The following is a 12676-nucleotide window of genomic DNA, read 5'->3' as shown; positions in this document are numbered from 1 at the left end:
GACTCCAAGAAACTGTCTTGCACACCATAAAATCTGGAAAACATAAAACACACTACTGCATGGCCGTAAGAGAGACATGTTGCTATGCTACTGACCAGATAGAGAACATGTTTTACCCTGTAAGTTTCACCCTGGCTTGCCTTCATGAGCATACAAAGTCAGAGCTGGATAAAATCATCCACTTTCACTCTTCATCATTAAAGAAACAAAGGCCTGGTACTTCTTCTCTGTTCAAGTTCAAATTTAAAACTTCAAGCTTGGTTTCAAGTGACAGGCAAAACCAGGAGAGTGAAGTCTACAGCTGACCAACTTTGTGTGCCAAACCAACCTTGCAAAAGTCAGCAGCAGGCTGGATGCAGTGACCCGGACAGAAAACGGGGCCCTGTGCTGGGGCAGCTGCAGCATCAGGGAATTCACCAGCTTCCAGAACACGGCACAGCCCCTCCACAGCCCGACTCACCACCGCAGCACCTCTGCCCGAGTGGAATCCCGTGTCCAAAGGCAGCAGACAACCATTTCACTAAAACCTTGGGTTTTTTTCCTTCTCCTTGCTCACTCTGGATTACCAGGATCAACATAAGCCGGAGGAGGAGGGCCGGCTGCAAACCCGGCATCTGCTCTGGAGACAGCCCCAGCTGCCCCGTGTGCCAGCAAAACCCTCTCCCTATCCATCCGCCGCAGATTTGCCGACACAAGGGCAAAGTGGGATTAGGGCCGCAGCAAATATTTGCCTGTCAGCACTTTACACTGGGGTGAGGGCACGGACGCGGGCGGGTGTTTGGTTTCCAGCAGGGTGACTCCGCTCCCCCTGCAGCTGCAGGAGGGCAGAAAACAGAGGGCAGTGCTGATGTCGGCCTAAAGTCAGCGCTCACCGCGGGACATGATGACACTTCAGGGGACTGGGTCTAGGTGGTGGCCCTGAGGGACGGGGACCCCCCGTTCCCGGGGGCTCCCAGGCGATGCCAGCCAGCATCCAGCCCACCCCGGGCTGATGTGCCCCCGCCATGCCCGCGCTCACGCCGCCGCTGAGCCGACCCGGGCCCCCCCTAAAGCGTCCGGCAACTCTCGCCCCGCCGGGGCTCCTCCCCTCGAAGCCGAGCTCGGCGAAGCAACAAGTGGAAGCCGCCGAAGTCACTTCCCCCTCAGCCCGCCAGCTCCCTCCGCCCGCCACCGCCTCCCCGCCCCCGGCCCCGCCGCGCTCCCTCGGGGGTGTGCGGGAGGAGTCGCTCGGTACCTGCGCGGCCGCCGCCGCCATGTCGCGCAGAGGCGGCCCGGGGTGAGACTCCGGCGCTCCCCGCCCGACTACAACTCCCGTGAGGCCGCGGAGGGGCCGCCCCACAGCCGGGGCGGTGTCTGGCTGCGGAGCCGGGGGTGCCCGGAGGTGGCGGAGACAGAGCGCCGCGGGGCGAGCTGAGGGGTTTGGAGCGGCTTTGGGGGAGAAATCGTCGCTTTCGGCTACAGCTGCAGCTTTTGGGGTGGTTTCCTTTCGGGGAGACTGGTGTTTCTGGTGGCCTCACGCAAGGTCGCTCTTTAAAGAATCACAGAGTCCTTAGGGTTGGGTTGGACTCTGGAGACTCCTGGTCCAACCCCCTGCCAAGGCAGAGTCACCTCCAGCAGGTGACACGGGAACGCGTCCAGGTGGGTTTGGAATGTCTCCAGAGAGGGAGACTCCATGGCCTCCCTGGGCAGCCTATTCAGTGCTCTGCCACTCTCAATGTGAAGTTCTCCCTCACGCTGAGGTGAAACTTCCCCGTGTTTAGACTTATTGGCCATTGCTCCTTGGCCTGTTGCTGGGCACCACGGAGGAAAAAAAAAAAACCTTAATAAATTTTTGTTGTTTGTTTTAATACATTTTAGTATAGTACTGACTTGCTTTTACAACTATTCTGTATCTGTATGGGGTACATACAGATACAGAATAGTATCTGGGGTTTTTTTAATGGTTTTTTTTTTCCTCATTTGCACATCAGTTCATCAAGCTCTTTGCACGGAATACTTGAGGTAAATGCGAAAGTCAGGCATGATAAATCTGGTATACAGCACATTTCCCCTCTCTGCTCTTGCTAGTTGATGAAAGAAAAATCCTCATCCCTGAAGGGATGAGAGGACATAGTCTCAAGCTGTGCCAGGGGAGGTTTAGGTTGGACATTAGGAGGAATTTCTTCACAGAAAGGGTGATTAGACATTGGAGTGGACTGCTCAAGGAGGTCGATGAGTCACCATCCCTGGAGGTATTAAAGGAAAGACTGAACATGGCACTCAGTGCCATGGTCTGGTTGACAGGGTGGTGTTTGTTTGTCATGGGTTGGACTTGATCTCAGAGGTCTTACCCAACCTAATTGATTCTGTGACTCTGTGAAAGATGTAGGGAGAGATTACTATGTCCACATAAAATCAGAGACTGGCTGAAAGCAGGTGTGAAACTGGAACAAGAGGTTGCTTCCTGAGACAGGGTGTGGGGAGTACAGGGGCACAGGGTTCCTAACACTCCCAGCTCCAGGCTCCTACAAGCAGGCTGTTTCCTCTTTTCAGATTTTATCCCTCCCACAATGCAAAGGATTCTCTGAAAGGACATTTCTTTCCAGTGCCTGAAATAGGCTACTCTTGTTTTGCACTTGAAGTGTGAACTTGAAAAACTTCCTTTGCTTTTTTTCCCACATTGCTTTGGTAAACAAAAGATTTTAAATTAAACTTGTGAGCAAGCAGTTTGTCATCAGTTCTTGCTGCCATGCTTGTGACTTTCTTAGCGTCATAAACATCAGCTTAAGCTGAAGATCAAAGCATCGAATTTTCAAGAGTCTTGAGGAAATATGTGTAGTATGTGGTCACTGACATGTCATCATCATCCTTCACACATAAGAATGACTAAGTGACCTTAGGTTTTGATGATTAATCTTCATCTAATGTATGTTTTTTGAATAGCTCAAAAGCATTTTAGTGCCCTCAGAAATGCAGGTTATATACCTTTGGGATGCATGGGATGCAGTGGGATGTCTTACACCGTTTGGAAGCAACCCTCAGACTTACTTTTCTTGACACACTTTGCTGAATCATGCCGCAGTCCCAGGAGCATCTGCTGAAAATGAGTGTTTTCCATTGATCTCTAGGAACTGGGTGTCTTCCAAAAGTAATCTCAGGGTCATCAGACACAAATAATGGTAAATCAAATCCCATAGAATTTCACTGCAATGGATTTTATTTTACAAATTTTCAAAAAGTCTGTGTGGAATTCTACTTTTCATTTGAAAATAATCAATTAGAATGGATTGTTCCTCTTTTTAATTATGTAGTAACAAGCTACTTTCAGAAATGTTTAATTATTGAAGTATTGCCTGTTTATGTATTCATCAAGTTCTTCAGACAAAACCATGCTGTTTCCAACTAGATCCATAGCTGACCAACACTTCCTTAGAATTTTCCATATTTCATAGCAATAGAAGATGTGAGAGATCTTTCTTTTTTGGAAGCTGCACTAGAAAAAGCCCACATTGTCTGCTCAACATGTGTTGCTTTCCTGTATGTTTACTCTGATAAAATTTATTGATTAACTTCTTCATAAACCATGATGGCCTAGATGGGAATTATTTTCAGTTTTACTACCTAGGAAAGGCAATGTCAGTCATGCCCCCAAAAGGAAAGCCTTTGCTGGGAAAAGTTTTTTCACTGGGTGATAGAGAGAGCCAACTCAATCAACTAAAACAACTAAATTGCTGCTTAGTGGTCTTCTGTGCACTACAGATGAGTGTTTTATGATGGTCTCTGAGTATGTGTCCATAGAAGGTGTTCCTTCCATCTGTCTGACATTATTGTTATATGTGCTACATGTTTTCTTTAAGTTTTTTTGCAAGAGTTAATTGATGTTCTATAATGACAGAAGGGCTTTGCTTCCACTAGCACTTGAGGTATTTTATGAGAGTAGTTAACTCCAGTTCCCCTGGTCACCCTCAATGGATTAACATACCATTGTAGCTAGACTGAACAACAGGCTGCTGTTCATCATCAGAAACTTTCTGTGACTGTGGGGAGAAAGCTTTGGAAGCACTTTTTGCATTTGTTTGCATGCTGTTTTGAATAGGTGGACAAATAATTGTCATTAGGTATAAAGCTGGGAGCATGCAACATAAAAAGAACCAGCAAAGCTCTAGAAAACATCTAGAAGCAAATATGGCATTTTAGACAAAGCGGCTGAGGAGCTTGGAAGAATATTCCGCTAAATATCAGGTCAGAGACTGACATCCACCAGAGCACATCAGGTTCCTAAAGTAATCAGAACTGGCTGCATTTCACTCTGGGTGGACAAAGTAGGTACCAAGTATTTTATCTGATTTGGTGCTGGTTCAACTGCACCAACAACAATGTGGGAGAACCAAGACATAGACTCGACTGTGCAGTTTAAATGAAACAGAGTCTTTTATATACATCTATATGGGTGGCACAGGGATAAAGAACTTTTTTTTTTTCTTTTTTTTTTTTTTGCTTCTCTTTGTTGGATGAAAGCAGTGCTGTTTGGAGGAATGAAACAAACTCAAATATGTTTTGGTATTGAGAATATGAAGGTTTCCTGACTCTCAGTGAAAACACTTGTGGCAGTAAAGAAGTACAAGGCTGTGCTTTGCCAAAATTGCACACATTTATGCATCTAATTCTTGCTCTGATTATGATCAGAAGCAAAATTTTCATTGATTTTAGTGGAAACAGGATGTTTCCTTAAACATGGGGTTAGGGGTCAGCTTTGCCAGGAAAGATCTTGGATTTCGAGTGGACAAAAAGTTGAACACAGCACAGGCGTGTGGCCCTGTAGCAGTGAGGACTAACTGTTTATGGGCCTGTGCTGCCATCAGGCTGAGGGAAACCTTTATTCCGCTCTGTCTGACATTCTCGTGGTCACTGACAATGTCTCAGTACTGCAGGTCTCGTGATCTGCAGTGGAGTATCTAGTTTTGGGGCCACCAATGTAAGGAAGAGACATTGACTGATTGAAGCCAGCCCAATGAAGGATCACCAAGATGGACAGGGAGTTGGAGCACATGATGTATGAGGACACTAAATTGGCTGGGATATGTTTAGCCCCAGGAAAAAAACAAGGTTTAGGGGAGATCTGATAGCTCTTTTCCATTCCCTAATGTGAAGACACAGAGATGGCAAGGAAAAAGCAACATCACCAGGTTGCAGCAAAGAAATTTTGTTTGTGTGGAAGCAAAAACATCCACCATAAGAGTCATTAAGCATTGCAACAAGGACTCAGAGGACTTGGAGTCCCTGTTCTTGCAGATTATCAGTTTGACCAGATAAAGCCCTGAGTGACCTTGTCTGATCAGGCAGATAAAACTTCTGTGAGCAGCACGGAGCAGTGGATCACCTCCAGAAGTCTCTTCCATGCTAAGTTAACCTATGACAATTTACAATTATTTCTTCAATTGAAAATACCTTAATAGGTGGTTATCAGAGGCTGAGAACAATAGTCACAGGGTAGAATTCCATTGGATTTCTGAATGTTTATTAGTACTACTTCATTATATCTGGAGGCAGCATATCTATGTTCTGGAGTTACTTTGGTTATGGCAGCAATACATTTGGGTAATATCAAGAATTCTTTTTACATACTCAGATACACTGTAACAAAATAACAAAATATGCTGAAGTTACAAGCAGATTTAAATAATTTGCTAAAAACTGGGCAGAGCAGGATTATTTCAGACTTTGTACTTCTATTATAATTCTCAACTTTGTTTTAGATAGATCTAAAATATATGAACAGTAAAAATTTCACAGTCATGTGGCTCCAGGACAATGAGTTGAATGACAGCTTGGTGAAATTATGTAGATGCATGAGACCTTCTTGTACTCATGGTCACAGTATTTTCCTCTTGTGGAGATGTGCTGCTATGAAGTAGTCCTGGCTTATCAGAATATAAGAATTTGGACTATAATATATAGAATATAATAGAATATAAGAATATAAGAAATTGGACTAATTTGTCCTTCAATAATTTATCTCTTCAATAATTGATGTATTCAGTCTCCAGCCCAAAGTCTCTTGAAGCCACATTAATTTCAAATGAAATTCAAACTCATTTCTTGTCAGGAAGCAATAGCCAAACGCTGGTCTCCACCACAGCCAGAAAAAATGACAACTTCTATCTTTCCATGGTTTGTCTGAACACAAGTGAATTGGAACTCTGTAGAATTAATAAGTCCCCTTTTCAATTTTTTACGTTATAGGCAGTTACTGTAGTAAGTGAGATACCAGGACTGATCTGTTCAGAAAGGTGCATCTGATGATAAGGGACATGATACTAACACTTCGTTCTGGCAACTAAACAAACTAGAAACTATGGACAAGCCCTAGGAAGACTGTATAGGTCTATGTCATATATGTTTCGCCTCATTCTTATGGTTTTCCTTAGGTATTCTTGCTTCTGGGTATAATCAGAAATAGGATATTGTATTATGGGCCTATCTGAATTTCTTCCTTTTGTAAACTGCACAGCAGCTGTGAAGAATCTGTTGTCTGCTCCAGATAATCTTTAGAGGTCAAATGAATTTGGGTAGAAACAGCATAGACATTTTAAGACAGATGCCTGAAAAGCCAAATTTTGGCTTAGAACCGCTGCTAAACCATTGCTTGGTGCCACTGCAAAACTACTTTGGCTTTCTATATAAATGCTGGGAAATTAAATATTCTTCTTTGCAGGGACTTTGTCATTCAGCTACACTGGAGTATGCACTATTTGTTACACTGCCTGGGGTTAAAAATGTCTATTGAGCTAGATAGAAGGGTATCAGTTTATCTTAAAGAAAACCCCAAAAATCAATTTTACAAATAAAGCAAACCATTTCTATCCTGCTATTTAAAAAGCCATTTGTTCTTGCACTATAACCTATTTATAAGTTTAAGTGTTCTCAGCACCATGGGAAAGAGAGAAAAGGAGGGAAAGAGCAATTAGAGGCAAATATGCTCCCTCTCTGCTCAGGAGATGAGCTGTTGATTTTCATCTGAAACCATATTCAAAGACTGGAAGAATCCTTTGGCAAAGAGCAGTAACAGAAGGAAAACTGATATCCTAGTGAAGTATCTGTTTAGCATATGTGTTCCATCTAGGGCTCTCCTAAAGTTATCAATTTCAGATCCAAAAGATTACTTTTACACAAAGCTAGTTTTATATTTATGTATCTATCAAAAGATAAAATAACATTTGCCCTGAGAACTTCAGAAACTCTAAGGTCTTGCAGCTTTTGTCAGAACAGTTAATCCAGAGACATCACTCCCCACAAAAAAAAGACCAGTGAGTGAAATGGTGAACATTGAAAGGCATTAAAATTTACAAAAAATACCTATGTGTCTATTGCTATATACAATCCAAGTATTTTAAGTCAGGTAAGAAAAAGATATGAAACAACTTTTATGTTAAAACCTATATTTTAATGCCCAAAGGAAAAAGCAATTTTTTTCTTTTCAAAAGAGAGTATAAGTGAGAGAAAATCCATCTCACTGTTCAAAAAATTGTGAACTTAAAACTTTCAGGCCAGTAAAGTAATTTCTTGGCATTCTCATCTCTTCATCCCACTGCAAATACATTTTGTTATTTTTCATACACAGCATGTTTGCAAAGAATAAATTTGTGTGTCTTTTCAGGGAAGTGCCTCTAAGAATTAGTCGCTATCCATAGCATGCAAAATCTGAAAGTTCATTCAGGATTAGTCCTAATAGTTAGGTCTTGCTTCAATAGAGGGATGTCCCTTCACGCTGGTATTTGCCTTCATAGCAGGTCCCGGGGCTGGAGGCTTGATCGTTGCTGCAGTGTAAACACAGACTGCATAACTGTGCCAAATGCCTCTTGAATTTGACTCCAACAAATACATAGAGCACAGGGTTGAGGCAGCAGTGGGAGAACGCAATTTGACGGCTGATGTGAAAGGCAAGGTTGGAGTCTTTCACATACTGACAGGTAGGTGGTGGAAAAGTAGTCAGGAAGCTGAGGATGTTGTAGGGTGCCCAGCACAGGAAAAAAGCCACCACAATAATGAGGATGAGTCTCACAGTTCTGTGCTTTCTGCGAGATCTTGCTCTAAGCAGGATTATGAGTATCTTGAAGTAGCAGAACACGATGACTCCAAAGGAAAACAGGAAGAGTACATTTCTCACATAAATGTCCACCTTTTTCCAATTCCCATTCGCATAATCACAGAACCTGTGCTCTTCCAAGTCTGCTTGCACTGTGGTGTGAATCACCTCAGGAACCACAATTAAGATGCTAACAGTCCAAACAGCCAAGGACACAAGAACACCACAGCACTGCGTCTGGGATCTCAGAGTTGAAAGTGGGTTCACCACAAACAAGTATCTCAGGATAGTCATGAGAGTCAAAAAGAAAACACCACTGTAGTAGCCAATGGAGAAAATAGCATTTGATGCTTTGCAAAGGAACTCACCAAAAATCCATCCAAAGGTCTGGTCCACTACCCAAAAAGGCAGCATGCAGGAGAAGACTAAATCAGAGATACAGAGATTCATGATGAAGATGTTTGTTAAAGATGTAAGTTTTTCATATTTCAGTAGGATCCATAACACCAAAGAGTTTCCTAGCAGACTGAGGAAAAATACCAGAATGTAGAGGACAGCAGTGAGATAGATGTTAAATGTGAAATAGTCACCCATTTCACAGACGTTGGTTTCATAAAGGTATTCATATGAGGAATTATCATCTAAATAAAATCCTTCATCCATTTTCCCATGCAAATCTTGTGCTGTTCTCCAGCAGCTGCTTCAAAGGACTGCAGCAAATCAAATCTTTGGTGAAAATCAACTCAATAACTAAAATCCCGCTGTGGAGGTTTCTGTTTTAAGGCAGAAAAAGCAGCAGTGAAACTCTTCATTTGCAGAGACAAAGGACTCATTTCTTCTTATGACTAGAATATGAACAGGTAGATACCAAAGACTTATTGCAAAGCCCTCAAATACATAAGTCAGAAATTCCGTTTCTGAACCAAAATGTTTGGTGACAACTTTCAATTACCAAGTTTCTACTGTATGAATGTGCATTTTTTTTTTTTGATAGAAATGTCTCAGGTGCCAAGACTTTCAAATACGCTAGTGTTTTTTTCAGTTTTCTGGAGTGGTATCCAGCTCCTAAGCACTTCACTGTATAGATGATCCTTGGTCACGGCAGTTCTGCACTGCGTAAACCTAAAAAGTTGAGCAGAACCGGTAGCAGCCACTGTAAGCACTATGAGCAGGAAAAGTCAGGTTTCTTACAGATTTTGATCTTGAGGTTTGTTGATATCTAAACATCTTGAAGCTGTGGCAGAAGTGTCATCATGCTGGGTGCTCCTCTTTGGCCTGGTGATTCTCAGGGATGCAACAGAAGCAGAGATCACATCACAGTCCTTTTCTGGGAGTGGTGCCTCTTTGTCTATATGCAGGCAGGAATTTAATCCCAGGTCGATGGTGAATTGAAACTGGCCAACAGAATCAAAAGTTAGTGGGATTAGGAAGATGGCATACAATCAGGCTACAGTAGCCTAATTTCTTTATTAAATTAAGCTTAAAAGTAGACACAGAACAATCAGTCATGCCTCTGACCAGTGGTTTAAAGTCTAAATACACTTTATCCTAGAAAAAGGCTTATCTGCATCACCATGTTTGGATCCTGTTTTGACTGAAGCCAGTGAGAGACCTGCCACTGAGTTCCTTCAAAGTACAAAGAAACCCCACAGCTCAGGCCAAATTTTGCTGGTGACATTTTCCTTTTTTAATTAGTGAAGGAAGAATCTGCCTTCTACAGCCAGACAAAGACATGCTGTCCTCCTTTGGAGGACAGGAGAGCTATGTCTACACCAGGAAAGCATATCAGGGAGCACTCCTGGCTGCCAGAATTTAATGCTATCTGTGGGGGTAGGTGGTTCAGGTCAGCCAGAACATGACACAGGCAGCACAGGACAGGGACCATCTATCCTGTGGGTTGTGATCAGCTAGTTTTGGAGGCAAGAGATGTGTAGGATTCAGTACTGTGACAGCAAGTGGCCCTGGAACATTTACCACCAGAGTCTCAGTTCTATCTGGAAAGATATTTGTGGGCCTCAGTTTGTACAATGCTGCAGTTTTCAGGCATGCAGGGTAAGTCCTTGCAAAGGCAGTCATCCTCTCTGGTTTTACATGATAGCACAGACAACATTTAAGTAATGAATAGTTTAGATTGAGGTCCTGGCCATCACTGTGTCCTATTTTAGCTCAGGCTGGGGTATGCTGCTCCTTAGCAGCTGTCCTAAGGGAGCAGAGAAGCCTCTTTGTGAATAACCAAGGATCTCCAGGGATGAGAGGACAGTACTAATCTGTGTCTTCACCACTAACTCTCTCCTTTCATGCTGACCACTCAGTGACAGCAAGCCCCAGAGCAGGTCTGCCCACAGGCCAGGGGCTTCACAGACAGCAGGGCTGCTCCTGGGCTGCTCCTGATCTCTGCCACAATTGCTGCTGGCCCCTGACACACGAACCTTCTCACAAAGACCTCAGCCCTGATCACTGCCTCTGCCTGGGAAGTATTCTGACCTGCACATGTCCTGTCCCTCATCACATCACGCCACTCAGCTCTTCACATCCTTGCTGCAGGGTAGGCAGTGGTTAGAGAGCAGGTATCTGCTGGGGAGCTTTGCTCACCCTTCTGCTTGCTGTCAGGAGCTAAGCAATGCTTGCAAGGCAGAAAGCACCATTTTACAAAGGTGTTTTGAGATTATGTCGGATAACAGTTAACTGCCAAAATAAAGAAGTGTACCAACACATCTATTTTCTTCACAGTTCAGATGACAGGAGATGGTAAATAGTTTCAGCAGTCCAAAAAGTCTCTATTTTTCTCCATCTTCCCCAAGGACACATGCTGATTGTGCAGCACTTGATTCATGCTGGCAGACAGCTGTGATTGGAAACCCTGTTTGTTACTCTTGCTGTTTCTATCTCCAAATTTCCACATGCCACGGAATCTTACCCACCTGACCCAAAAGGTTCTGTCTTGCACTTTGGGAGGAGCCAGAGGAATGCTTGGTTACAGGGGGACAGGCGTCCTCTCTTTAATTTTGTGTCCAGCATTTCCAGAGAATGTAGGAAAATAGTTCTGTGAGGTAGCTTGTTCCTGGTTGATTTTTAATGCTGCAAAGTTAGCCCTTGGATAATGCCACATTTCACAAAAGAAGTTCCTTCATCTTATGACATCTTACCTGGTACAGACTATGGAATTACAGATGGAGGCTCCAGCCTACAAAGTATCAGACCTTGTGGATGGTTGATCAGGATTATATGCTCTGATATTATGTTTATATCAGCTGAGGAGCCCTCCATCAGGTCAGTGATGGTAAGGAGAACCTTGCAGGAACCTAAGGCACTTAGATATTTTTCTTTTTACCTCAAAACCCCTTAAATCAAAACCTGTGTTTTTGTTCTACTGTATTTTATCTTCTCCATTTCAACTCTACAAGTAAGAAAAGCTGTGTATGGATTTTCAATTAAGAAATATCAAAGGAGATAAAAAATTAAGTGATTGGATCAACAGGTGAAAAATATGTCAGTGTCACACAAGAAATACAAATCATGCAACTGTTTTCAATGTATATATAACAGTACAAGTGAGAGCAGAAGTTGGTTGAAAGGAGGAAATTACCTTAATTTCAGTCGTCAGGACAAATAGTACTAGGGAAACACATCATACAGTTTAAAGTCATTCCTGCCCTTCTGAAGAGCACTCAGCAAGGCATTCAACATTCATTTCACTTTTATCCAGAAAAACTGCTTCTCCAGAAGCCTTCATTTTCTAGCAGGGCTGTGCTTTGTCTTGGAGCATCATATTAAAAAAAGATTCTAATACAGAAATTGGGAAACGATACTATGAGTGACCTCCAGTTCAATTTTCTTTTTCTCTGAAAATTCAGTTTGACTTCTGTCAGCTGAAGGTACATATTATTCATCAGTTTATTTCATTTTCAAACTGAACATTTGAAAGAGTGGCTGGGAGGAGTTGTCTGCTCACTTTGCAGTCAGTGGAGGGAGAGAGAGGCACTGGCAGAAGCCACATCATCCCCACTCTGTGCTCTACCAGTCTCCTTGCCAGGCAGAGGCAGCTGAGACAGCCCCCTTTAAGAAGACTCCTGGCATTTACACAGACAAGCTGAGGTTAATCTCATCTTAATTGGAAAAGACAAAGGGAGTACAGTAGAGAGAAGCCCCCTGCCATAAGGCATGCACTGACGGCATTTTTTTATTCACTTTATTTAAGAAGCCTCTGGACTTCACAACTTGTTCTCCATGTTTCTTAGGAAAAAAAAAAATTAGATGTTTTTGCAGACTGGTTTACACAGGCAACAAGCATTGACACATAAAATAAATTTCTGTTCCCCTAAACTAAATTTATCTGGTAGCTGCTTCCTTAGCCAATCTCTTGTTCCAGATGTGACCTTTTCTGGCAAGAAAAGGCTTTAGTTTTTCAAGCATGTTTGTGGAGCAGCCATTTAATTTAAGGAAATTAAAATACAATAAATAACATTTCTCCTTCACTAACTATGACTGGTATCTGTCTTGGAGCACAGCCTCAGAGTCACATGTGGGAGATGGACAGGAAGTCATAACTGGCAGGTAGACTTGGTCCAAAGCACAAGTGTACTCTGGACAGTATGGTCTGTGCTGGTGGAT

The 12676-nt window shown here is 43.0% G+C and overlaps 2 protein-coding genes across 2 annotated transcripts in view; both read right to left on the bottom strand.

Annotated features, from left to right (window-relative positions):
• Positions 1-1274, bottom strand: part of FYCO1 (FYVE and coiled-coil domain autophagy adaptor 1) — a 45957-nt gene extending 44683 nt beyond the window's left edge. Inside the window, exon 1 of the mRNA XM_054515755.1 lies at positions 1235-1274. The gene's annotated coding sequence lies outside the window, so the exon portion shown is untranslated. The remainder of the gene's footprint in view (positions 1-1234) is intronic.
• A 6449-nt stretch (positions 1275-7723) lies between these two features.
• Positions 7724-8728, bottom strand: XCR1 (X-C motif chemokine receptor 1). Its single transcript, XM_036379112.1, has one exon. The coding sequence runs from the start codon at positions 8726-8728 to the stop codon at positions 7724-7726; it is 1005 nt and encodes a 334-aa protein (XP_036235005.1).
• Positions 8729-12676: the final 3948 nt, after the last annotated feature.

This window comes from Molothrus ater, chromosome 1, assembly GCF_012460135.2.
Source record: "Molothrus ater isolate BHLD 08-10-18 breed brown headed cowbird chromosome 1, BPBGC_Mater_1.1, whole genome shotgun sequence".
In the NCBI taxonomy this organism is placed as follows: Eukaryota; Metazoa; Chordata; class Aves; order Passeriformes; family Icteridae; genus Molothrus; species Molothrus ater.
The sequence above is the reverse complement of the archived record's forward strand: the minus strand, read 5'-3'. Positions and strand labels throughout refer to the sequence as shown.

What these genes read in the sequence shown, in the direction of transcription:
- XCR1 (XM_036379112.1), bottom strand. Translation starts at nt 8,728, where the DNA reads ATGGATGAAGGATTTTATTTAGATGATAATTCCTCATATGAATACCTT.